General features: G+C 41.0%; 3 protein-coding genes across 26 annotated transcripts in view; all 3 read left to right on the top strand.

Annotated features, from left to right (window-relative positions):
• CCDC81 (coiled-coil domain containing 81) overlaps positions 1 to 16,369 on the top strand; it is a 32,070-nt gene extending 15,701 nt beyond the window's left edge. Inside the window, 5 exon segments of the mRNA XM_082410296.1 lie at positions 1,399 to 1,571; positions 2,773 to 2,851; positions 3,078 to 3,298; positions 10,284 to 10,409; positions 12,740 to 16,369. Coding sequence (XP_082266422.1) covers positions 1,399 to 1,571; positions 2,773 to 2,851; positions 3,078 to 3,298; positions 10,284 to 10,409; positions 12,740 to 12,881 — 741 coding nt within the window. The 3' untranslated portion in view covers positions 12,882 to 16,369.
• A 2,326-nt stretch (positions 16,370 to 18,695) lies between these two features.
• On the top strand, positions 18,696 to 22,469 carry LOC309636773 (uncharacterized protein). 2 transcript variants are annotated; one of them, XR_014250214.1, is made up of 2 exons: positions 18,696 to 21,799; positions 22,362 to 22,469. XR_014250214.1 is itself a non-coding variant. In XM_082410295.1 (2 exons), the coding sequence occupies exon 1, from the start codon at positions 21,551 to 21,553 to the stop codon at positions 21,680 to 21,682; it is 132 nt and encodes a 43-aa protein (XP_082266421.1). In that variant the 5' UTR covers positions 18,696 to 21,550; the 3' UTR covers positions 21,683 to 21,685; positions 22,362 to 22,429. The 2 variants fall into 2 exon arrangements, 1 of the variants encoding a protein (XP_082266421.1); XM_082410295.1 differs by having other exon boundaries at positions 18,696 to 21,685; positions 22,362 to 22,429.
• LOC309636759 (protein tyrosine phosphatase type IVA 1-like) overlaps positions 21,820 to 27,269 on the top strand; it is a 102,139-nt gene continuing 96,689 nt past the window's right edge. For 22 of the 23 annotated variants that reach the window (XR_014250200.1, XR_014250201.1, XR_014250202.1 and 19 more), the window contains exon 1: positions 21,820 to 22,469. Coding sequence is in view for 18 of the 23 variants with exons in the window: in XM_082410252.1 (XP_082266378.1) it covers positions 22,043 to 22,469 (427 nt within the window). In the remaining 5 variants the exon portion in view is untranslated. Of the gene's footprint in view, positions 22,470 to 23,476; positions 25,602 to 27,269 lie in introns of those variants that run through there. The other variant, XM_082410262.1, reaches the window with a different exon arrangement.

Below are 27,269 nucleotides of genomic sequence, written 5' to 3'. Positions count from 1 at the left end.
GTCACTTAACCCAGACCAGAGACCTGAGAAGACTTCCTGGCATACAGGAGTTAGGTAAAGAAGTGAATGGAGGCAAATCCTTGCAGGCAGGGGCAATAGGGAAGGAGGAAGACGGAGCACCATGCTTCTGAGCTTTAGGTCCTTTCTCTCTCTCCTCTTAGATAGATGTAAGGTCCACCTGGTTTAAAGCCTCTCATGGCCTTCCACTGAATTAAAATAAAATGCAAACGCCTTACCTTGACTTACCAAGTACTCCTGGTTTGGCCCGTCTCCTTCTTTGAGCTCACCTGCTCTACTCTCCCCTTGCTCACTCTGCCTCAGCCACATAGACCTTCTTTCTGCTTGTTTCCATCTAGTGTCTTTGCACTTGCTGATCCTTCTGTATAGGACACCGGTCCCCTGATATTTGCAGTGGAGGTGATTCAGTTACCTCCCTAATAAAAGCCTTCCCTAATAACCAGTTTAGCCCCATTCCCACCCAGACACTCGCTATGAGAAGGGCTTCATAGTACCTATCACTACCTTAAATTATCTGTGTGTGGTTTGCTTGTTGGCTGTCTCTTGCACCAGCATGCAGGCTCAATGAGAGTGAGGCTCTCTGTGGATCTCTGTTCTTTTTTTTGTTTTAATTTATTTATTTTATTTATTTATTTTTGGCTGTGTTGGGACTTTGTTGCTGCTCACGGGCTTTCTCTAATTGCGGCGAGCGGGGGCTACTCTTCGTTGTGGTGAACAGGCTTCTCATTGCGGTGGCTTCTCTTGTTGCGGAGCACAGGCTCTAGGCACGCGGGCTTCAGTAGTTGCAGCACGCAGGCTCAGTAGTTGTGGCTTGCAGGCTCTAGAGCACAGGCTCGGTAGTTGTGGCACACGGGCTTAGTTGCTCTGCGGCATGTGGGATCTTCCCAGACCAGGGCTCGAACCTGTGTGCCCTGCATTGGCAGGCGGATTCTTAACCACTGCACCACCAGGGAAGCCCTGTGGATCTCTGTTCTTGATCACGGCTGGGTTCCCAGTGTCTAGCGTGGCTAAGCCCAGAGCAGGAGCTCAATTTTCCCTCTTCCACTTCCTCACAGTCCCTGCTCATGCTTCTGCACTCACTCAGAATTCCTCCTCCTTTCAGTATGCAAGTTGTTTAAGTACTAGCGGAGGACCTACTCCGTGAAGTCCTTTTTCATCTCCCTCTCAGTTATGGGGCTTTGGTCAGTTCTGCTCAGATTCATCCTTGAGCGTACTCAGATGATTCTGTGGGTCACTAGCTGGTCAGTGTGTTGAGGACTGGGCACATATTATAAATTAATCAAGGCTTTCTGATTGATTTTAGTCTTCTGAATGATTACCCTTATTCTGTGTTGCTTTTTAGTATTCTAGAATAAATGAGTTGCTTCTCTTTCATTCTAGAAATCCTTCTTGTTTGATAAACGGCCACTCAGTCCTGAGATTAATGCTTTTAAGCAAGAGGAATACTCCCAAAGTCTCCTGAAACAAATGGGTCACAGACGGGAAAAGGACATAAAGCAAAGACAAAACAGAGAGCTGATGGACCGCCTGGAACAAGTGCAGCTGACAGAGGAGTGAGTCTAGCTAGATATGCCCTGAAAAATGGATTTGGAATGTTCACGTGATGCTTCTTTCCATGTGGGATTGGATCAGCGTTGGTAGTTTCATTAGCACAACTGTAACCAACTGAGCAAACTAACCCAGCTAGCAGCCAGTACCATAGCCTAACACTTCATTAGAAACATGGAAAAGCCAGCATTATTATAACTATCGTTAGAGTAATGATTGCTGTCTATAATCATTTTAATTACAGAGTATCATTTTGTATTGTTTTGTGATCACTAATCTTGGTAGATGGAGGAAGGGACTTGTCTTGAGCAGGCTTCCTTCCCAGCTATTCCCAGGTAACCTCAAGGCAAAGCTGAGTTGTATTATAAGTATGAAGGGTGTCCTATGGAACCTGAGGGCAGGAATGTATGGGGGACCCAGGAAGGCTGGAACCAGGAACTAAAATCCATGTAAAAAAAGCTTTCCACCTGCTCACACCCCAGCTCCTTAGCTGACATTGTCTGTACTCCAGCTCACAGTTGGATGAATTTCAGTCTCAATTCCAAATTTTCAGGAAAGAGAATCTGATTGGTCCTGCTTGGGTTATCTGAGGCCTGGGATAGGGTCAGGGCCACAGAGTTCAAACATGCCTAAGTGGGCCATACTTCTGCTACTGAGGTCAGGAGAGCAATTAAGGAGGCTACTGTGGTGTGAGAGAAACTCCTAAAACAAATAAGTATCTAGTTTCTGTGACCAAAAAACTATTTCCATAAAATGCATATGTTCCATTATATTCACTTTACAGATCATGTGGAGGTTGCATATAATAGATTCATTTTATAATAGGAAAGACCACTCTTCTTAAAAAGGACTCTTATGATGAGTCATTGTATTGCATGCACAGACACTGCCTGCTTTCCTATCTAGATTTTTTTAAGCATGGGGGGAGGAGGGGTGCCTGTCTTAATGGTAGTGCATTTGAACTATATGGTTGGTCACTCGCTTATACCTGCCCATCCATCCCTGTCCAACGCATTGTCCACTAGCCTATGGATTTGAATTACTCTTTTCTTTCTTAAAATGAAAGTTCCTAGAAGGAAATATCACTTTTCATCAGGCTCTTACTCCTATTAATATTTATTAAACCTGTTTTGTTGATGTTAATCTGTATTACTAAACACTGTACAACAAACTGTGGTCCCACCTTCTCTTATTCATAACTGCCAGACTTGCTGCGCAAAGAGCCAAATATATAAAAGATAAGATGGAAGAAACACAGTGTTACAAGAGAGCTTTGGATGCACAGGTAAGGGGCCAATTATTCCTTTAAACTTTTGCAGGGTTTCAGTAGCATTCTAAAAATATGTATAAATCCTGTAATGTTACGAATACTCTTATGTGTTATCCATTTGGTGGTTCTGAGGCCCTTGTTCTCTCCTCTGAGGTGCTGGTATTTACTATGCTACGGCCTTGTGCATCAAGTCTATTCCCTGGTATAATTATCATCTGCATCATGTGTGTCCCTGCTTCAGATAAAGAACAAACGCCCCCAGCTGCCCATGTTTGAGCCAGACTCTTCTGAGCCCATCTTTGGTAAGGAAGAGGGTGAGCCGATGGTGGAAAAGCGAAAGAGAGAACAGAATTACATGAGGCACCAGCTGGAGGCAGCCGCTAACCACAAGAGGACAGCCATCTTGCACCAGCTGGTGGACCAAAAGTGGGATCTGCAGATGCTTCAGAGGACACACAAAGAGTAAGACACCCTGGATCTTTCCTCCTCCTCCTCCTCCTCCCCTCCCCTCCAGAGAAGCAATCATGATAGTGAACACATTGAGGACTTACTACGTGCAAAATATTGTTCTAAGCTTATTATGTGCTTTATCTCGTTTCATCCCCACAATTCACCCTATGAAGAAAAGTTATTAAATTAAAAACAAACTCATTTTAAAAAGAATATTATGGGGCTTCCCTGGTGGCGCAGTGGTTGAGAATCTGCCTGCCAATGCAGGGTACACGGGTTCGAGCCCTGGTCTGGGAAGATCCCACATGCCACGGAGCAACTGGGCCCGTGAGCCACAATTACTGAGCCTGCGCGTCTGGAGCCTGTGCTCCGCAACAAGAGAGGCCGCGATGGTGAGAGGCCCGCGCACCGCGATGAAGAGTGGTCCCCACTTGCCGCAACTAGAGAAAGCCCTCGCACAGAAACGAAGACTCAACACAGTCATAAATAAATAAATAAAAGAACGTGAATTTCTTTAAAAAAAAAAAAAAAAGAATATTATGTATTCATGTGTGTATAAACATATTTATATACATATATAATGTAAGATAAACAGTAATTAATTCCAAATGCATTATCTTTTTTCATATTCTTTTCCATTATGGTTTATTATAATGAATATAGTTCTCTTATTGCTTATCTATTTTATTTATAGCAGTTTGTATCTGCTAATCCCAAACTCCTGATTTATCCCTCCCCCACCCCCTTTCCCCTTTGCTAACCATAAGTTACAAACAAACTCTCTCCATCCCACTTCTCCCTCTAGTTACCTTTCCATAGTCTTCTTTCCCTTTACAGGACAATGTCTGAAAAGAGTTGTCCACCCCAGCACTGGCCACTGGAAATACAATGTGAGCCACAATGTGCTGTCCTGCTCAAGTGGACACAAACATGAAACTGAGGCCCTTTCTCAACCTCCACTAAACCCCTTCTTCAGAGAACCGCGCATGTAGTAAGCTGTGCTGATGTTTGCTGGTGCAGGGGTGCTGAAGGTGTCAGGGTAGGCAGAGGAGGACTTTATGCCATATCAATGCACAATACCTTTAAATTCAAACATCAGATACCCACTGTTTTAAAGTACCCATTGGTTACCCCACAAATGGGGAACTTTTTTTTTTTTATTAATTAATTTATTTATTTATGGCTGTGTTGGGTCTTCGTTTCTGTGCGAGGGCTTTCTCTAGTTGTGGCAAGCGGGGGCCACTCTTCATCGCTGTGCGCGGGCCTCTCACTATCGCGGCCTCTCTTGTTGGGAGCACAGGCTCCAGACGCGCAGGCTCAGTAGTTGTGGCTCACGGGCCTAGTTGCTCCGCGGCATGTGGGATCTTCCCAGACCAGGGCTCGAACCCGCGTCCCCTGCATTGGCAGGCAGATTCTCAACCACTGCGCCACCAGGGAAGCCCAAATGGGGAATTTTTTAAGATCCTGACCAGCCCTCAGCCTTGTAACATCTCCTTGGCTCCTTCTTGTTTTCCCATTTCCCATGTTTCCTACTCTCCCTCTTCCACCCTCTGATTGCCACAGAGAACTACAGTTTCTTCTTTGTAGATGTTCAGCAATTTTCAGATACTTGATCAAAGTTCTCAGGAGTTCCAAGAGGGCTTCTCTTCAAAGGAATCTCCTCTTTTAAAAAGGCAGTTGTACTTATAAAAAGAAAAAAAGTTATTATATTAAAATTTTATAAATTTTATAAATGGTCAGTGGGATGGTGCAAAGATCTGTTATGTTCTATAGCAAGTAGGTTCAGACATGAATATATGAGTAGAATAATTGGGTGAAGGTGGGAGGGTATTGTGATAAGGGTGGGGTTGGATTGGGGTAGAGAGGTGAGAGTAGTTTAAAGCATGGCTTTTGGAGTCAAATCAGATGTGGGACTGAGTCTTGCATCAGCCCAGGGCAATGTATACTTGTATGTCTATACTGTTTGCTAAAATACTGAAGTATTTCCATACTTCTTGATTAACAGCTGTTGCCCCAAGCCCCACAGGTGCACCTGCTGCCCAGGCTGCTCCTGCCCCTCCCTGGGATCCCCCATCCCACCTCTCCACGACCTTTCACCGAATGGATGAACACCTGGGGTCTCCAAGACCACTTCCGGTCTCCATTCTGATTAATTGATATGCGGTTCTGCCATTTTACTAGTTGTGTGGGATTGGGCAGGTTACAGCCCCCTGAGGGCATTGGTTTCCTTATCAGTTATTAGGGAGAATGCTAATATCTACCTCCAAGGTGGTTAAGGGTCAAATGAAGAAGTTCTTGCAAGGAGCTTGTTTCATAGCAAACAGCTGCCCCTTGCCCCGCAGTGGCTCTGCCTTTCCGTGCATGCTGCCACAGCCAGATCTGGGACCCTTTGCATGTGTTGCGGAGATGACTGCAGTTTCCTCCTCTGCTCCTTAGCTTCTCTGGCTGTTCTCCTGAACATGGAGTTAGGAGGGTTTAAACTCTGTCACTTCCAGACTGTGTGACCTGGACCATATCACACATGGGGTCTTTGAGCTCTCTTTTCCTCATATGAAAAAATAAGGATATCACACCCGCCCTGCCTATCCTCACTATGATGATTAAATGAGATTATGTATGTGAGAGCATTTCTGGAAACTTCAGAGCTCTGATCAAATACAAACTATGGTCGTTATCTGGTTATCTCTTTTGTTGGAATTCTGGTCGTAAACCCCCGTTTTTGTTTTTTTGACTTTTTTTAAAAAAATTATTTATTTATTTTATTTATGGCTGTGTTGGATCTTCGTTTCTGTGCGAGGGCTTTCTCTAGTTGCAGCGAGTGGGGGCCACTCTTCATCGCGGTGCGCGGGCCTCTCACTATCGCGGCCTCTTGTTGGTGGAGCACAGGCTCCAGACGCGCAGGTTCAGTAATTGTGGCTCACGGGCCCAGTTGCTCCGCGGCATGTGGGATCTTCCCAGACCAGGGCTCGAACCCGTGTCCCCTGCATTGGCAGGCAGATTCTCAACCACTGTGCCACGAGGGAAGCCCAAACCCCCGTTTTTATATGGATTAGATCCTTGTCTTTTGTTTCTATATCCTTTACTGATTATTCCGTATTCTCTTCTCTTTTCTTTTCCAACTTCCCCATCCTCGGTCCATCTCAAGATGTGATCTTAGATCTTCCTGTGGCAACTAGAAGGTCACTTTCTTTCAGAGGGAATGACTTAGTCTGTGTGATCCAAACAGGCCTGCTGAAGTATTTTTACTTGTTTTACTTTTTTTTCTTTAAACTTTTCTGCTTTTGTTTAAAAAAATATAACAATTCATGCTCGTTAAGTCAGTTAGTGGAGAGATTAAAAAAAAAAAGGCTAATAATCTCCCCTACCGAGTAGTCAGTGTTAAGTTTAGCCTTCTACATTTTTTCCTGTTCTTTATAAATATATTCAAACAATATACACACATATATTTTTCCTTCCATTTTTGTAAATGAAAATGAGGCCCATGAGATCTTACATATTACTCTTCAACCCAACCTTTCTTTAACCTAATAATGTGTCATTAATTTGTATTTAGGTCAGTACCTATATATGAAATTCATTTTTCTTTAATAACAGCATACTATCTATAATATGGATTATATAGTTTAACTTTTGCACCCTTGATGAACATTCACTTTGTTTCCAGGTATTTTGCTATTACAACAATTCTGCATTAAGCATTTTTCTTATTTTTCCTTATACTGGTTGTTTTGTTTCTACTGGATAAATACCTAAAAGTGGGGTTGCTGGATCAAGTGTGTGGCACATTTTAAATACTACCAGATACTGACACTTTGCTTTCTAAAAAGGTACAGCAATTTGCTTCCACCAGCAGTCTTGGGAGAATCCTAGTTGCTTCCCCTCTAATCTTACTTCATGTTCTTACTTTCTAGGCATTTAAAGTAAACTGACTTTTAACCTATCCTTTAAAGAATTGTATAACAATGGCCAAAAAGCATATGAAAGGATGCTCAACATCAGTAATCACTGGGGAAATACAAATCAAAACTACAAGGAGGTAGCTGCTCTTTAACAAATGGTTTCCATGCTCTGTGAGAGTGTGGGGGTGACCCTGTTGGAACTAGAGGTCATTCAGCATTTAACTCTATGTGTGCCTCTCCAAGATAAGAGGTATTCCGTGTTTTATTGAATATTTACTTATGTGAACCTGCGACACAGGGATTCTCTACTCCAGTGAATAAAGGTGGCAAGGTAGGAATGTGAGATTTAAAATACGGCTGTGTTTTATATTACACAATTTAATAATTTAATTCTAATAATATAGAATGCTGGAATGCCAACTCTATGGAAGTCCGAATGGAGTAAGCAGTCAGCAAATTGTTCATGTTTTCCCCTGCAAAACACCTATGTAGATGTAAGAAAATGTCTTTCACTATTTAGGATATATATATCAGTGTGACATATATGGATAAGATGGCTATCTTTTTTTTCTATGTTTTTTTCTGAAAAGAAAACATTTATACATTTGCAGAATAGTGTAATAAGATTTCGTAAATGCAAAGATAAAATGTGTTATCATTTATCTTGGATTATAATATCTGTGGTTTAATTGCCTTGTGAAATGTCCAAAACAAGAACAATTATATATTTTTCTTACACCACATACACCATGAAACATTTAACAAGTACTTCTTTTAGACCATTCAAAAGATTAGGAAGGAAGAAAATTGTCTATTCAGTATTAGATAAAACCATTAAGATGTGAATATATATGATGTAAAGAGGAAAGATAAAGGAAACTAGAACTGGCAAGGAAAGAGAGAGAGAGAGGGAGGGAAAGGAAGAGAGAGAGGGAGACTACCTCACATGTGTTAGGATGGCTATTATAAAAAAAAACAACAACAGAAAATAGTAAGCATTGGAAAGGATGTGGAGAAATAGGAACCCTGTATGCTGTTGGTGGGAATGTAAATTGGTATAACCACTATGGAAAACAGTGGTAGTTCCTCAAAAAATTAAAAGTGGAATTACCATGTGATTCAATAATTCCACTTCTGGGTATATATCCAAAAGATTTGAAAGCATGATCTTTCAGAGGTATTTGCACACTTATGTTCATAGCAGCATAATTCATGATAGCTAAGAAATAGCAGCAATTCAAATGTCCAACCACAGATGAAAGGATAAACAAAATGCAGTCTACACATACAATGGAATATTACTCAGCCTTAAAAAGAAAGAAAGTTCTGACACATGCTACCACGTGGATGAACCTTGAGGACATTATGTTAAGTGAAATAAGCCTGCCACAAAAAGAAGACAAATACTGTATGACTCTGTTTATATAAGGTAATTAGGGTAGTCTAATTAATGGAAACAAAGTAGAATGGTAGCTGACAGGGGTTGGGGGAGGGAGAAATAGGGAGTTGTTTAATGGGTTTAGAATTTCAGTTTTGCAAGGTGAAAAGAGTTCTAGATATTGATTGCACAACAGTGGGAATATAGTTAACACTATATATCTGCATGTTTAGAAATGGGTAAGATAGTCAATATTATGTTATGCGGTTTTTTTTTCTTTTAATTTAATTAATTAATTTACTTTTGGCTGCGTTGGGTCTTTGTTGCTGCGCGCGGGCTTTCTCTAGTTGCGGTGAGCGGGGGCTGCTCTTCATTGCGGCATGTGGGCTTCTCATTGCGGTGGCTTCTCTTGTTGCGGAGCATGGGCTTCAGTAGTTGTGGCACGCGGGCTCAGTAGTTTTGGCTCACAGGCTCTAGAACGTAGGCTCAGTAGTTGTGGCGCACGGGCTTAGTTGCTCCGCGGCATGTGGGATCTTCCTGGACCAGGCCTCGAACCTGTGTCCCCTGCATTGGCAGGCAATTCTTAACCACTGCACCACCAGGGAAGCCCCTATGCGTTTTTTTTTTTTTAACTACAATTTTAAAAAACCGTGAAAAGATAAAAAAGGTTATGAAAAAATATATATAATAGGTACCATTCTGTCATTGAACTCCCATTTTGTGATAGGCATTGGCGCTTTCTGTATATTATCCTACTTAATCTTTATAATGACCGCACAATAGCTATTGAATCAACGCTTGTTAGAGGATAATGGGGCCACGCTATTTTAGAATAAGTGAACCAGCACAGAGCACATTACAGTATTTTATCGGCGGGTCCTGACACCTAGTGGCGGTTGGTACCTGTAACACAAGACCCTTCAGAGTAGGCAGGCTAAATCAAGGGTCACATTTAGTGAAGTCCCTTCCAGAATTTAATGAGAACTGACTGTAAGAGTTTCAGTTTGGCAAGAAATAGACACATTTATATTGAACCAGGTTTAAGGTGATTCACACAGCAGTGACTACATGTTTAGAGACCAGTAATAGAAACACTTAGCATTGGGAATGCTGGAACACTGTGCTTGAAGAGAGATTATTATACTGCAGTCATGCCTTTGATGATGTGACCTTCACCAAACACTTTTTTTTTTTTTTACCCTTCTTCACACTGTTAGATATTTTCTTGATTTCATTTTCTTTTGCTTAGTCATTTCTGTTTCTTTCCCCCTTTCTAACCATTCATTCATATGCCTGTCTACTTTGTCTTGTAAAACATCTGGCAGAACTGGTGGGCGGACTACTGACAGCTGAGAGGCTGGACTAAAAGGAAGGAAGCAAAGTGTAGCAAATCCATTCGAGATGAATCTTCAGATCAGTTAAATTAGCCTCAAAGGAAATTGATGGCTTTAAAGGCTGAATGTGTTAATTGGAAAAAGGTTTTAATCCTGCTAATTTAAACCAGGATTGAAGATGAAAGGTCCTAGACCCACAAATTATTTGCTAGGAGTTTCACTATGTTTTTACAGTGTTCATGCCCCTTAGTCTATTTAAAAGAGTGGTGAACAAAACCAGAAGCTTTTCTGTTTAACTTAGCATGAAAGGAATAGGGCTCCTAAGGTTGGTGCATGCCCTTCCCAGTATTAATGAATGGAATCTCAGACTCTTCTGTTCTCTCTAGGCACTTGGCAGACAGAAATGCTGAGCTTGAGCGAGTGAGCAGAATCTACCAAAACTTACAGGATGACTGGGAAAGGAGTGCTGTCATGAAGAAGCAGCGGGACCTGGAGGAGAAGGCTTTCGAGCGGTAGTACCTGGTTGCACCTGAAGTTTTGTTAGCAGAGAAAATCCCCTCTGCATCTTGTTAGTTTCCTCTAATCCTGGGATGGCAGATAGGTTTTAAGTGTCAGCTTCAGTTTATTAGGGGTGGCTGTCTAGAGAACTTTGTGAGGAAAGAATTCTGGGTTCAGTGGGAAATACTGCTATGATATGTTAGAAGTGTCTGTTGTGGACATGGGATGGAGAATGCTGTGTTGCATGTTATATATTTGCCATCTCTGCCCTAATCTTTGCCTCTGTGTAGTAGCTTTATTTTCGCTTTGTGGAGGCTAGGGAGGCCTGGGGGTGTGGGGGGAGGAGGGTGGGAATTCTCTTTGGAGATAATTAGTTGGAAATAGGAAGAAAGTGTTTCTGTCTGAACACATCTAAGGCTTATGGGATGGTCTCGTAAGAGCAGAGTCAAGGGGTTGTGGGTAAGATTGGCAATTGGAAAAGTGAGATGCCCAACCAAGAACGTCTTTCTGACATGTATTATATCCATGCTCACTTTCCCCAGCTATCTATTTACAATCTAGAGTTGGGGAATCCAGATGTTTTGGAGAATTAACACTAACTTTGGAGAGGCAGCTAATCTTTTTGCCTTACTTTTCTTATTTCTAAGATGGGGAAAGTAAACATTTGCCTGGCTTGGCTAACACAGGAGTTTGGGGGATCAAATAAAGAGTTGGAAAATTATTACACTTTAAAAAATTAAAATACTTTACAAATGGAAGGTATGATTTCATAGAATGTTGAAAACTTGAAGAAACAAAGTCTATGCAATCAAATGTTATTAAAACCTGAATATACCAAAATAATATTTAAATTGCCAATTATCAACGAATTTTTATCATAGAAAAAATTGTTAGAGTGGATCTTGATCTGAAACTCTCCTTTTCCTTTTAGATTTTAAGGCATTTCTCACCTGTCTTTCTAATGGGTAGAACCCATATTTTGTGACAATGAAAGTATGGCAGATGATGTGGAAAATAAGTTCCAAAGGAGAAGTGAGGTTGTTTGGCCTAGGGAAGAGGAAGGGAAAGGGGAATTGGGTGTTTCAAGCCATTTTCTCAGTGTTGTGGGAAAGCAGGTAGAAGGCAATGAGATTAGTGTCAGGGAGATTTTAGCTGGATTTTGGAAGAAGGCTTGGCTAACATGGTGATAAAGGGTAGAGGAGACATGACATAACCTTGAGTGGCAGGATAGCCCAGGTGCTCCATGGACACGGCAGAGCAGACCTCTCACCTGAAGACCTAGGCCAAGTTGTGGGCAGGGACTCAAGTGGACAGCACGTAGGAAGGAGGAATTGGTTGGTGTTAAAAAGAAAACAAAGCAGAAGCAAAAACAAGGTTCACATGTATGCAGTTAGTTCATGGTACTCGGTCCCATCGCCAAGGCAAGCCAGGTAGGTCTTCCCCTGCCTACTGCCAAGATTGTCCTTTTTCTTTCTTTTTTTTTAATTTAATTTTATTTTTATTTTCTTTATACAGCAAGTTCTTATTAGTTATCTATTTTATACATATTAGTGTATATATGTCAATCCCAATCTCCCAAGATTGTCCTTTTTCCTTTGAAGGCTGTCATCGATGCTTCTTTTTACAGAATCCCACCGTGTAGAAATTTTGATAACGTAGGGGAACACATCAGGGACTGTGCACATCCTGCACAATCAGGAAAAACTGTTGAAGTGGAAAACCAGTCACTGTCATCCCTTCATCTCTGCTTCTAGCTGCTTTCGTCCTCTTTTTCTACGTCTTCACTTCCTCTCCTGCCCTTAACTCTCCAGAGGCCTCTGGCCCCCTGGGACTTTCCATTGAAGTCTACGCTTCATTGTCTGCTGGGGTGTTAACTTAACCAGCAGCTTAATGGCTTGATCTCCCTCTCAAATGCTGTCTCCCGGGGAAGCCTGACAGGTAAAGGCGCATCCATGGGACAAAGCCGCAAATACTGAGGCTTTGGAGTCACCATCCCATTCACGCTGACTGAGTGACCTTGGGCAAGTCCTGTGTTCTCTGAGGGTTTAGGTGGGTGTGGGGAGAGGGCTGGGCTCAGACTGTTGTGAAGGCACCACGCAGAGCCTTTTATTCACTAGGGAAGGAGGAGAAGCAGGAGATGCCCAGCCCGGGCCGAGCAACAGGTAGCAGCGTGGAGGGGAGAGACTGCAGGTGGGAAATCACAGGAGGGCCGTAAGCTCCTGGAGGGCAGGGACCAGGTGTGACTTTTCTTTTGTATCCCTTCCATTGCACCGGCTTCCAGGCGAGGCACCCAGTAAGGACTCGGGAACGCCGGCGAATGACCCCTTTTTCTGCCTCTCCACAGGGCCTCCAGCAAGCTCTTCCTCCTGGACCAGTGTGAGAAGTATCGGCGCTGCAAGCAGTGCCAGAGGCGACCCTCCAACGTGGGCAAGAGCAACCTGTGGCCCCTGAACAAGTACATGCACGGCTCCCAGCTGTTTGTATAAAACCCAACGTCTGGGCCTGCCTTTCCTAGGGAAAGTTTTTCTTTTTTAAACGTGCAAGGGTGATGGTGAAACTACATATTTGTACTTCAGAGGAAAAAAAAATTATTGTGCCATTTTGGTGCTTTCAGGGGTAGAGGGAATTCCTATGGACAGGTTCTCCCCACCTGTCCTCCTCCCATCCCGCCCCAGACAACCCTGCCGCAGTCAGGGCTGGGAGTCGCACCCAGCTTCATTCCGGCTGAGGGGGTATTGCTGACCCAGCCCTGCCACTGCCTCTGTGACTTTGTCTAAGAAACTTCATCTTTTCCTCACCTATAATGAAGTGTCGTAATAAATACTTTCTACGTGTTTGGGCATAACGATTCATAGTGGTGAATTTTTCCTGCATTTTCCTCGATTTTTCCGGGGCTGGGAATGTGTGACCCTCCCAAAGGTAGGTTAGGCCATTTGCCTCCAGTGGCCAGTGCAATGCTTCTTGAATTTTCTAGCTGATAACACACCCGGGACTTGTTGGGACCTCAGGGAATAGTTTTCCCTTGGTGATCTTCAGGCCAACCATTCCGCCATCCAGGCATTTCTGCACCACAATCGATTGTAGGTTTGTTGTGTCCTGTGAGGGGAGCCTGGCAGCCTTGCCAGGGTCCATCTTCTTCTCTCATTGCTTCCCTGGCATCCATTCTTAAGCTGTATATGCGGTGGAAGAGGAATAGCTTCCTGTTGAGGGACTGATTTTCCGGTTAGGTATATGTGTTCTCAACCACAACTTGCTTCATTTGCCTTCACCCTTTGTCTTTCCTCTCCCTGCCCTGCCCTACCGCCTCAGGTGCAACAATTAACAAAGTAGAGTGATGTCTAGATTTCCGAGATATAAAAGCTGGGCAGAAAGTCCCTTAGACACTTTGCTTTCTGCCCGCCACATCGAGACATTGTTTTGCCCTAGTCCAGGTACAAAATAGGAATGTTTTTAGCCCTGAATGGTTAAGGGGAAAGTAGTCTACTCAAGTTGATACTGGGCAAATTTTGTTGCTAATGTTATCTTTTTCTATGGAAACAAGTATGCTCTCTGGTGACTGGAATTGTCTGGAACCTTCCCCCACCACTCCCTACATTACTACTTCCTTCCATTTCCTCAGAAGATCCCTCCATGCAGGTCCCATCCCCACCAAGCAATATTTAAAACAATAGCCTTTTCCCCAGGACTGCTTGACTTGCTTGAAATTCATCCCCGCTACATCCTTGGAGTATTTCTCTGTCTCTAATATATAATAAATCACTATAATAGTATTGTATGAATATTTTTTAAAAATATAGACTGCCTTGTCAAAGAAAAAAAAGACTTTAGGCAATTTTGATATGTTTAGGTGGTGAAAAGATCTAACTTCATAGACATTTTTACTGTAGGAACTGACCTTATAATTTATTACCATGGGTAGCAGTACTGACTCTTACTGTGTGCCAGGCACCAAGCTAGTGACCTGGAGATTAAGACCTCATCAGTCCCTGCCTGCCTTCAGAGCATTCACCATGTAGTGCAGAGGGGAGATGTGACTAGAAAATCTCCCTGTAACAAGGTAGATACCTGATAGCGCTTTGCATTTCTTGCTATGGAAGAGTAAGGTGGAGTCCTTGCAGTCAGGTTAGCCTGACAGGGAAAGCTTTTGGAAAAGATGAGGCCTAAGCTGAGTTTTTAAGGAGAAATAGGAAATAGCTAGGTGAAGAGTGACAAGGGGTCGTGGCAACAGATGTCAAGGCCCTGTGCTCGGACTTCCCCAGCGGTCCAGTGGTTAAGACGCCATGCTTCCACTGCAGAGGGCCTGGGTTCGATCCCTGGTTGTGGAACTAAGATTCCCGCATGCCGTGCAGCCAGAAAAAAAAAAAAAAAGCCCTGTGCTCCTGTCTATTGACGCTAAGATGGAGACATGGTTATGTGAGTTAGGTTATAAAACCTAATTTTAAAAAATCATTCAACCATTTTAAGAATCAAATTTTATTACAGTCTTTCATTAAAACAGTTGATTTCATACAATAAAGAATGCAGTCTTTTTTTTTTTTTTTTTTGAGCAAGTCTTCCTAATTTGATATCTTTTTCACTGATCTTAACTGCTAATATTGTTTTAGCTCAAACTTGTTATGAGGCCAGACTCAAATTAGAATGTCTTTTTCTAAATCACTTTGAATTACTATCAATAAGCTCTGTCGTTTCTGGAACTACGGCACTGCCAGACCAGCTTAATGTATCAAAGGATTCCCAGTTTCAGTGGTTTTTAATGTTTTGGACAGTCATGGACTCTTTTGAGAATCTGATGGAAAATATGGACTCTTTCCTAAAAGTATGCACATTTTCATATACAATATTTTGCATGTAATTAGTGTTTTCCTAGATCACCTGGAACACAGGTTAAGAACTCCTGCTCTAGATGGCTTTCCTTCAATGTTATAACAAGCTCAAGTTATCAAAAGTGAGCAAAGTGAAGGACTTTTTGCTTTTGAAAATGCCCTTTCAGTTCTAGAGAACTATGTCCACTTTTGCCTTCCTTTTTGATTCTTCATAAAAATAGTGAGATGAGAATTGGAATGGCTGTTAGAAAGCACATACTCCAATGGTTTAAAAACTTTTTGAGTAAGACTCAGTAAAGGAAATACATTTCATACTGAAACACAGGACCTATGCCCACACGTGTAATTGAGACAAAAGTTTTACAGGGTTATATTTACCCATCAGCAATGCATTTGGATAATTTCTATTTTATTTCATAAAATAATTTCTGATTAGACTGAACAAAATTGATTTAACAATCTACTAGTGTAAATAGATAATTTTCAGTTTGATAAACACAGTTTTAACCTAATTCTTCTCTCTCACAGTACTTCATAGTTTGCTGGAATTCATTAGTGGTTAAGATAGTATTATAACGCTATTCGACCAGGGGATTGAGGAATGTTTAGGCCCGATCTTTTCGTAACCAGACCGTCTTGTTCTGAGGTACCCCAAGAAACTAAGGTAACTATTTGCCCCACCTTGTTAAAATCTGCTGGAGAATGTTGATCTTTTATTTATTTATTTATTAAGTATTTATTTAGAGCAAGCAAAATCTTGACGTTCAGGATGCAAGTGCTATCTCACCTTCTGTGGGTAGTAGTTGTGATGTCAGTTCAATTCTCAAAGTCTGTGTTTCTTTGGATCTGTTTTTCATGTGTGCCGCTTGGGAGTAAACCTGAGACTTGTAGTGATTCGTACACAGAATTAGGGGATCTCTTTCTCCAGCTTTCTCCTCTCTGGAATTCCTTTCACATTCTCCAGTCTGTTATTCCCAGTCGTCTGGCTTTAAAGCCAGAGTTTTTCTTGGAGTTTTAGCTCCCTTCACTCTCTCAAAGGGGAGCTAGTGGATGACAAGACAGAAACAAAAAACAGAGATTCCTCCCACACTCGTCTGACCAGGGGGGTCCCTTTCCCTGCTTCCTCTGGCCAGGAAGACAGGACCTCTCAGGGTCTTGAGAATCTGATGGAAAATATGGTGCTTGAATGCCACCACCACTGCTATTCCTGCTGCCACTGTGCAGCTTTGTGACTGCAGTTGGTCTTGGGGCATACCAGGGAGGGGGAGAAAAGGGAAAAAAGGGCTTTCCCTCTATACTCTAGCTCATACGGAACCCTTTTCCTGCTTCTCTGGCTAGAAAGAGGGGGTTTCTCTTGAGTTTAAGCTTTCTGTGTCGTTCTGGATCTTAGGTTGCCCTCAGGTCAAACCAGAAGAGGAATAAATTCACCAGTAAATTTGTCACTATGCCAGTCATTCTTCAGGTTTTGATTTACTTATATAATCCCCCTGCAAGTGTTTCCTTTTCAGAGTCCTCGGGTAGTTGCTTTTTATAATCTGTTCAGTTACATCAGTTGAAGAGAAATGCTGTAGTGCCCTTACTCCATCTTGGCCAGCACCAGAAGCATTTTATTTTGGTTTTGAGTCTTTATTTTTCTTCATTTCCCCTTTTCCCCAAATCAGGTGGTACCTCAGTCCTTTCATTTACATTTTATTAGTTAGGATAGCACTTTAACAGAGATCAAATACTAGTAGCTTAACCAAGACAGAAGTGCCTTTTTCTCTCAAGAAACAGTCTAGAAGTACATAGACCCAGACAGTAAGGTGGCTCTACTAGCTTCTCCTGTGGTTTCCACCACTGGGTCAAGGCAACTGCTCCAGGTATCATCTCCTAAGTAGCAAGTAGGAAGAAAAGGGCAGGGGAGCAAGTGTGCTTTTTTTTTTTTTTTTTTTTTAAGTAGTATAACCTGGAAGTGGTACCATTATTTCTGTCCACGTCCCATTGGCCAAAATTTAATCACATGGCCACACCATGCTGCAAGGGAGCTTGGGGAATGAAGTCTCTAGCTTGGTGGCCGTGTGTGTAGTGAAATACTCAGGGAATGCTGGTACTAAATATGAGGGAAATGGATGGTAGTGGACAACTGCCAGTCTGCCATATCCTGAAATTTTGGGGGGAAGAATCTACAAAATACCTAACAATGCTAGCTAAGATATTTTTTAAAATCTTAAAAAAATGTAAAGCTGCAAAAAAAGTCTCTAGAGGCAAACACAAAGTGGGAATTCAGAGAAGCAAGCATCAGCCAATTACCTATGATCAAAGCCTTTTAAATTAATGCTAGAGATAAATTTTTATTTTTGAAATAATTTCAAACTTACAGGGAAGATAAAAGAATGGTAAAAATATCACCCCCCCCATCCCCAGAACTAAGTAAGAGCAAATTGCTGACATATGCCCTATCACTTCTGAATACTTTAGAGCGTAATGCCTTACAAATAAGGATATTCTCCCATAAAACAACAATATAACCACCCAAATCAGAAAATTAACACTCATTTACCATACAATCCAAAAACTCAGTTAAAATTTTGCCAGTTGTCCCAGTAATGTCCTTTTAAGCAAAAAGATCCAATCTATGATCATGTGCAACATTTAGCTGATATTATTTTCTAATCTCCTTCAATGTGGAACAGTCCTCAGCCTTTACTTGTCTTTCATGGCTGACACTTTTGAAGATTTCAGTCCTTCCATTTGGATGTATGATTTTCCGTCATGATAAAATTCCAGTAATGTATTTTTTTTTTCAGGAATATCACAGATGTGATGCTAGGTTCCTTGCACTCCATTATATCAGGTGGTACGCAGTTCAGTCTGTCCCATTACTGGTCACGTTAACTTTGATCATTTGATTAAGTGATGATTGCCAGGTTTACCACTATCAAGTTGTTTTTTTTCTTTTGTAACGAATTGGCATTTCATGGTAGGTATTTTGAAAGTAATATCCCATTCCTCATTGAGTTTCATCCACTAGTTTTAGCATCTATTGATGTTTCTTTGCTAAATGCATAATTATGATGATGATTGCTAAATATAGACTTTTCTAATTTCACCATTGCTGCTACTTTATTAGCTGGCATTCTACTATAAGGCAAAGTGTTTGCTTCTCCCTATTTATTTATTTATAGCAGATAGACTTAAGGATTTTTATTTTATTCAATGACTAATAATCCAGTCCTATCATTGATATAAAAATCGTGATCAGTGGGAACTCTTTAAGTTGGCTTCTATGTTTTTTGTTTTGTTTTAAATAATTAAAATTAGAATGGTTTTAGAGAGTTCCTTGTACACTCCTCACCCAGTTTCCCCCATTGTTAACATCTGTTTCTATGATACATCTTTCATAACTAAGGAATCAACATTGGTACTTTACCATTAATTAAACTTCACACTTTATTCAGATTTCACTTGTTTTACCCTAATGTCCTTTTGCTGTTCCTATCATTTTTTGAACACTTCCATAACTTTGTCATATTAAGATGTTCCAGGCTACTCATATTTTTTTCTGCCCTACCTCTGGAATCAGCCATTTCCCCAAGGAGATTTTTTTTTTTTAACATTTTTATTGGAGTATAATTGCTTTACAATCGTGTGTTAGTTTCTGCTTTATAACAAAGTGAATCAGTTATACATATACATATATCCCCATATCTCTTCCCTCTTGCACCCAAGGAGACTTTTTTAATGGAGACTGGCATTAACAAACCATGATCTGAGTGCTATTGTTCTCATCATTGCTATTGGGTTGTCATTGCTTCAGGCCCTCTCTGTAGATAAAGCTGAAGAATTCACACACACACACACACACACACACACTCATACTCATCTATATTTCTATATCTATATATTGAAATGAGGACTTCACAGAGATACAACCAATTCCAACCCAAACTCCTACAACTAATTGTACTTTTTTTCCCTTTCCATATTTGTAACTCCTGTCTGACAGTGAGATGCCTGATTCCCATTATTCTCAATGTATTACTGGATAAACGCTTATGTAATCTTACTGGATAAACCCTTATGTAATCTCTGATCACCACTGCTGTCCCTCTATGTACGTGTCCTCTGCACCCTGCTTGGGCTCTGACAGCTGGTACTAGGCTGCAACTACCACCCCCCCCTTGCTTGAATGTCCTCCTCACCCTCTCCCCCAACTCCAGTATCTTCTGTGTCCGCACCTACTGCACAGACAACTACCTTGCTCCCCTCCATGTAGTGGACTGAGTTATTAAAGAAGAAATGAAGGATGGAAGAAAGAAGAGCAAAGAAGGAAGGAAGAGGAAAAAAGGAAGAAATAGGGCTTTATTGTTATGGGCCAAGTATAGGCCAGGAAACAAAGCCTAGACATTTTAGAAAATTCTAAAGCTGTTAGAAAGGAAACCTGAAGACAAGGAATATCTTCAAAGGGCTGAGAAAATAAATGTCAATGTAGAATTGTGTACTCAGTGGAACTATTAGAAATGAAAGCAAAATAAAAGAATTTCAGAAAAAAAGTTTATTAAAAGAAAAGAAAAAGCAAAAAAGTCTACCAACAATAAAATGTATTTTTCAACAGTGAGAGAATGCATATTTTCAAGATTATATAAAATATCAAAGTTGATCATGTAATAGGAACTAAAGGAACCTCCAAAAGATGCTCTTAGATAAGGGAGAATAATCTTAGAAGAAAGAGTTGAGATGCAAGAAGAAATAGCGAGCAAAGAAATTGCTGACATATTGGGCAAATTTAAACAAACACTGATTTTTATAAACAGTGTAATTTGTGGGGTTAAAAAATACTTGACAACATTAATAGTTAAAGCATGTTGAGTTCCTTCAAGAGGTGGGAAAAGATTTTTAAAAAAATTTATTTGGCTGCGTTGGGTCTTAGTTGCAGCATGCGGGATCTTCGTTGTGGCATGTGGGCTCTTCATTGAGGCATGTAGGCTTCTCTCTAGTTGTGGCGAGCTGCCCTAGAGCACGCGGGCTCAGTAGTTGTGGCATGTGGGACTCTCTAGTTCTGGTGCATGGGCTCCACAGCACGTGGGCTCAGTAGTTGCGGTGCGTGGGCTCTAGAGTGCGCAGGCTTAGTTGCCCCACGGCACGTGGGATCTTAGTTCCCCGAACAGGGATTGAACCCATGTCCTCTGCGTTGGGAGGTGGATTCTTAACCACTGGACCACCAGGGAAGTCCCGGGAAAAGATTTTGAATGTTTGAATTTTTCTAAGCCATTTAAGTACTGAAAGTATAGAAATAAGGTATATAATAAGACATACATATTAGAGAGAGACCCTAGATCCAGAATTCCAGAATTCCAATCTGAGCCCTGCCAATCACTAGCTATGTGACCTTGGGCAAATAACTTTTCTGTGCCCAGGATTTAAAAGTTTTTTTCATCAGAACAATGGATATAATACTAGTATCTAATTCATAGGGTTGTTGTATCAAATGAAATTATGTAAACCTATTTAGATTTAGAACAGTGTCTAAACTATAATAACTGCTAAGAAGTTTTAACCACAATTACAAATTTCCAACACAGTGGAAGGAAAATATGGATTTAGGGGAGGGAAAATCTTAATCCAAAAGAAATCAAAAGATAAAAAAAGAAATATAGACATAGGTCAACTAGCACAAAATATGAGCAAAAACAGATGCAGAGATAGCAATAACATTGTAATATAAAATAATAAGACAATATAATGTAATAAAATAATGTAAATGGACGAAGTTCTTCAGTAAAGACAAAGTTGGTCAGACCGAATTGAAAAAAAGCCTAGCAATATGACACGTCTAAAACACGAAGCCGGTGGAGGAAGACATAGCAGAGTCAATGGGCGGGATTCTTCCACTACCTTCCCTTTCCCGTCCGTTTTGGCCCCCCTCCGTCTCTCTTCAGCCTCTTCCAGGCTTTGTCCCCCACCATTCCCATCCTCAAGTACGTCCTCAGACTCTTTCCTCCCCAGCAGGAGGCGGGGAGGCGAGAAGGCTCAAGCTGCAGCCCTTCTCCCTACGCCAACCACCTCACTCCCCGCGGCGGCCGTGGTGACGTCTGCGAGGGGCGGGCCCCACTCCCTCGCTCTCAGGTTCTTGGCCCGCCCCGCCGCGATTGGCGAAGAGGAACGCACGTCACGCCGGCTATAAAAGGCTGGGCTTGTGACGCAAGAGAGCTTCGGCGCGCGCCGATTGGCTCTCCCGAGGCCGGCGCTCGGTAGAGGGCGGAGCGCCGTCGCAGCCGCCGCTCCGCGACGATCACTACAGCTCCCTTCTCAGCAGCCGACGCCACCGCCGCCTGTGCCACGGAACCGGCTGTATGATTAGGCCACAGTCTTTAATGAGTAAGCTAACTCCTTCCTGTGGTGTTCTTGGTCACGCATTTATGGAGTATCTGAAGGGCCCCGGAGAGTACTGCCAGGCACAGCACGACCTTTATGAGGACAAGTGAACTGTAGAAATTCATTGCTACTCCACCAGGAAGCCTCCATAGGCGCGGTCATCCTGGACACAGAAGTGTGGGATTGAAATCATGAGAGCATTTTACAAGAATTACGACCTGGATGGGGTAAACTTCTGTGCTCTTTCCATTGACTCAGTATTACTGAACTGAAGGATGGCTTCTTGTTAGGAGGTTCATTTCATTTCCTGTTACTCCCAATTGCATATCCAGAGCATTGAGAATTTCGAGTGGGGCATATTGGAGTAGATTTCAGTTTCTTTACATCATTTCTGCATTCAAAAATTTAATTTTTTTTTTCGTAACCGTATCGAGTTTTTTTTGTTGTTGTTTTTTTTAAACTAAATTAACATGGCTCCACTGAACGGCCCAGCCCCTGTGGAGGTCACATACAGGAACATGAGATTTCTTATTACACACAATCCAACCAGTGCAACCTTAAACAAATTTATAGAGGACCTTAAGAAATACGGAGTTACCACAACAGTAAGAGTATGTGAAGCAACTTATGACACTGCTGTTGTGGAGAAAGAAGGTATCCAGGTTCTGGATTGGCCCTTTGATGATGGTTCATCACCCTCTAACCAGATTGTTGATGACTGGTTAAGTCTTTTAAACATTAAATTTCGTGAAGAACCTGGTTGTTGCATTGCTGTTCACTGTGTTGCAGGTCTTGGGAGAACTCCAGTGCTTGTTGCCCTGGCACTAATTGAAGGTGGAATGAAAAATGAAGATGCAGTACAGTTTATAAGACAAAAGCGGCGTGGAGCTTTTAACAGTAAGCAACTTTTGTATTTGGAGAAATACCGTTCTAAAATGCGGCTGAGCTTCAAAGGCTCTAGTGGTCATAGAAACAACTGTTGCATTCAATAAAACTTGGCTGCCTCATGCTGTTGCCTTGGAAGTCAAACTTGAGGCAGGACTTAATTTATCGTACATATTAGCCAACATAATAGGCTTAATGAATGATAAGTCTAACGAAGCTTCCATAGGAATACTGAAAAGCCACAAGCTTGACAGAATTGCAGCCTCTCTGTTTGGCTTACTACTATCCCCATGCCAGAAACAATATATAAGAAATTGAGAGATTAGGTGCCAAAATACTCAGCACAGTACTTGTATATTTTTAGTATCATACAGAATTAAAATCCTAGGAATTAGGAACAGCACTGTAAACCATATGTGGTTTATTCCTCCAGTCATCTCAAACATTGCAAGTAAGACCTATATGGTTATTTGCTCCTTTATGTTTACCACCCCACACGTGTACCAGTATACATCAGGTTTGTGTAACAAGTGATTTTGTTGAATTCTTACCAAGACTTATGGTGATTATTTAATGCCTTTCTATAAATCTCATTTTGTGCTGTTATGAAAACCTCCAGTTTGAAAAAAATCACACATCTCTGGTTGAAAGTTCATGTAAAATATACATCTTACAGAAGCATATGTGTGTAATATCTTCAGACAAAAAAGCCTAACAGTTACTTTGTTTACACTTGGGATGCAGTTTTAGAGGGGAGGGCCTGAAGACAGAATGGAAAGAGGCTATGGAATATTTTTAGGATTCCATACTAGAAATTCCATGTTCTCTTTGTCTTGTGCAGGATGTACAGAATAGGTCCTTTTATTTAGTAAACTTTAAAGGTAAAGATACTTTGTAGCAAAAATATTTCAAAAATTTCTGAAGTTCTTATAATTCTTCACCATAGCTATTGGAAGTTTTTAACTATTATTTTTGTTTTAAGTGTGATATTTTTTTCTTTGTCTTTCCAACCAAAACAGAAGAGGATTTCTACTAATGAACTGATCAGACATCTAATATTTTATATGATTTTGAACTGTGTAACTTAATAGTTGGATATTTGATACTTTGTTTTATTATGTAATTGATAAAATGGTGGTATGTATTTGTGTTAGTTCAACCATATATTCATAGTGTCTGGGAATGTAGTTCTCTGGGAGAAATAATTTGTCAGTATTCACCATTCTCCAACTAGTACAAGAACTTCAACATCTAAATAATGAATTATAGGAGAGAGAGACAAACTAAGCAAGATGGTATAGCTGTTTTAATATTAGTAAAAGTAGAAGCAAAGGCGTTACTAGAGATAAAGAAAATCATTACTTAAAGTTTCAAAAGTTTCAATTCACCAGGAAGTTATAACAATTCTAAATTTTATGTATCAAATAACATTGGTTCAAAATCCATAAAGCAAATATGGAGAGAACTACAAGGAAAATAGACAAGTTTACCATAGTGTTAAGTTTTACTAGTTTTCTTCCAGAAGCAGATCAAGTAGACAAAAATCAGTAAGGCTATAGATTTGAACAAAACAATTAACAAGTTTGATCCCATGAACATAAGAGGGCATTGCATCCAACAGTGAGAATCCATATTTTTTTAAGAGTACATGAAATATTTTATTAAATTTGACTATATATTAGATCATAAATAATTTCATCAAAATTCTAAAATATTTGAATAACACAAGTAAGTTTTCTGACTACAATTAAGTTAGGGAAAAAAAGTTAGTATCATTTGGAATTTTGAAACTCTGTGTCTAGAGACTTCCACTTCTAGATAGGATGTAGTAGGTCATGGCAGCCCAACACCCTCCCTGCAACATCCAGAAAAATATGGATAAATTACACAAATCATATGTTTAAAGACATATGAGAGCTGTGAAAGCAGCAAGGACTAGATGAATAGAAATTCCAGAGAGGAAGGAGCTCTCCTGAGGTGAGTGGCCTTTTTGTTTGCTGGGGGTATTTACCGATTCTGGACATAGACTAAGGATCTGGCTTTGTTCTTGCAGAGGGTCTCTACTGAGGGAAAGAGAAACCCAGCAAGGCTTTAGATGGTCATGTGAGGCTGGTGCAACAGATTGGAAAATTGAGAAGCTTGGCTAGTTTCATGTTGCAAGTTGAGTTCCTCAGGAAACAGGTACTGAATCTGAGATTTGCCTTTGGAAGCTTACTGGGGAGTCATCTCAACAACACTTGAGAGGGAGCAAGAGAACCAGGATGCTGCAGAAGTTGAATGGTGATACATACAGTTTCAACAGTGACCTTAGCCAATCTCCCAGGGAGCTCTGAAGCTGGGATGGCCATTTAGAGATGTCTGCAATTGTGGCAAGGGGGTTGGACCTTTGGACTCGAATCAACCAGTCATTGGATGCAGGCTGTCCCTGGGGATGAGGGCATAACCTTGGATGAAGCATCTTCCTTCAGTCAACTGCAACTCCCAGCGGGGGATGCAACTGTGAGCCTTCAGCTGATAATACTACTGGCAGCTGGCCCTGAATAAGTGTTTCAGACCTTTAGAGGGATCTGGGTGGTACAACCACAGCATCCACTATACTAAATGACACTTGCTGAGTTCTGGGACTATGTACGAGAGGCTGGGGAGTTAGAATGAAGACTTTTAAAAGACAGAGGGAAATTTCCCTTAACCTCATAGTGCTTAGGAGACAAAGCCCTGCTAGAAGAGGTTTTAATTCTCTCCAACACTTACTGTCTGTCTTTTTTATTACAGCGATTCTGGTGAATGGGGAGTGCTATCCCATTGTAGTTTTTTTTTTTTAATTTTTTTTTTTTAATGCTATTCTTGTCTGCTTACATTTTTTTAATTTATGTATGTATGTATGGCTTTGTTGGGTCTTTGTTTCTGTGTGAGGGCTTTCTGTAGTTGTGGCAAGCGGGGGCCACTCTTCATCGCGGTGCGCGGGCCTCTCACTATCGCGGCCCCTCTCGTTGCCGAGCACAGGCTCCATATGCGCAGGCTCAGTAATTGTGGCTCACGGGCCTAGTTGCTCCGCGGCATGTGGGATCTTCCCAGACCAGGGCCCGAAACCCGCGTCCCCTGCATTGGCAGGCAGATTCTCAACCACTGCGCCACCAGGGAAGCCCCGCATTGTAGTTTTTTTTTTTTTTTTTTTAAGATTTATTTATTTTTTTTATTTATTGATTGATTGATTGCTATGTTGGGTCTTCGTTTCTGTGCTAGGGCTTTCTCTAGTTGCGGCAAGCGGGGGCCACTCTTCATCGCGGTGCGCGGTCCTCTCACTATCGTGGCCTCTCTTGTTGCGGAGCACAGGCTCCAGATGCGCAAGCTCAGTAGTTGTGGCTCACAGGCCTAGTTGCTCCGCGGCATGTGGGATCTTCCCAGACCAGGGCTCGAACCCGTGTCCCCTGCATTGGCAGGCAGATTCTCAACCACTGCACCACCAGGGAAGCCCCCATTGTAGTTTTAATTTTAATACAACTAATGTTGTTAAACATCTTTTAGTGTACATTCTCTCACATATCTTTGTTAGTACTATGTCGATTCAAATATTTTGCCCATTTTTTCAGTTGGGTTTTTTTCTCATCTTACTGAATTGCAAAAGTTCTTTATATATTCTGGATCCAATGCCTTTATCAGATATATAATTTGCAAATACTTTCTCTCAGTCTGTTACTTGTCATTTTTTTCCTTATTGGTGTGTTTCAAGTGCAAAAGTTAAAAAATTTGAAGTACAATTTATCAATTTTCTCTTTTATGAATCACGCTTTTAAATTGTATCTAAGAACTCTCCTCAATCAGTCACAAAGATTTTTCTGCTATATTTTCTCCTAGAAATTGTATAGTTTTAGCTCTTACATTTAGATCTGTGGTCCATTTTGAGTTAATTTTTGTATATGGTGTGAGGTAAATGTCTATATATATATATATTTTTTTTGCATGTGGATATCCAGTTGTCCCAGCATCATTTGTTCAAAAGACAATTCTTTCCTCCACTGAATTATCTTGGTAGTTGAAAGATCAATTTACCATGAATATAAGGACTTATTTGTGAATTCTCAACTCTGTTCCATTGATCTATATGAGCACACTATCTTGATCATTGTAGCTTTATAGTAAGCTTTGAAATTGGATCATGTACTTCATTCTTTTTCAAAAATTTTGGCTATTCTAAGTCCCTTGCATTTACATATAAATTTTAGGATCATCCTGTCAATTTCTACAAAAAAAAAAAAAAAAAGCCTGCAGGGATTTTAATAGGTATAGTGTTGAATTTATAGATAATTTGGAGAGAACTGCCGCCTTGACAATATTGAGTCTTCAATTCCATGAACATGGAACATTTCTCCATGTGTATAAATCTTCAGTTTCTATCATCAATGATTTGCAGTTTTCATTGTACAAGACTTGCACCTCTTGAATTGCTTATTTTTTCTTTTTGATGCTATTGTGAATGGAATGTTTTCTTAATTTTATTTCTAGATCGTTTGCTGCTTGCTAGTCTATAGAAATACAACTGATTTTTGTATATTTACCTTACTTTCTATGACCTTTCTAAACTCATTTGTTAGGAGAGAGAGAGAGATAGGGAGGGAGGGTGAGAGTGAGAGCAGTGCAAGTGCTATTCTATTCTTTGGCATTTTCTGCTTACAGGATTATGTCATCTGTGACTAAAGGCAGTTTTACTCCTTTTTTCTCCCCCCCCAGTCTGGATGCCTTTACTTTACTTTTCTTTCTTTATTGAACTGGCTAGACCCTCCATGTTGACCAGGAGTGGTGAAAACAACTTCC

This window comes from Balaenoptera physalus (assembly GCF_965194825.1).
Source record: "Balaenoptera physalus genome assembly, chromosome: 10".
Taxonomy (NCBI): Eukaryota; Metazoa; Chordata; class Mammalia; order Artiodactyla; family Balaenopteridae; genus Balaenoptera; species Balaenoptera physalus.
This window is presented reverse-complemented; position numbering and strand designations above follow the sequence as displayed.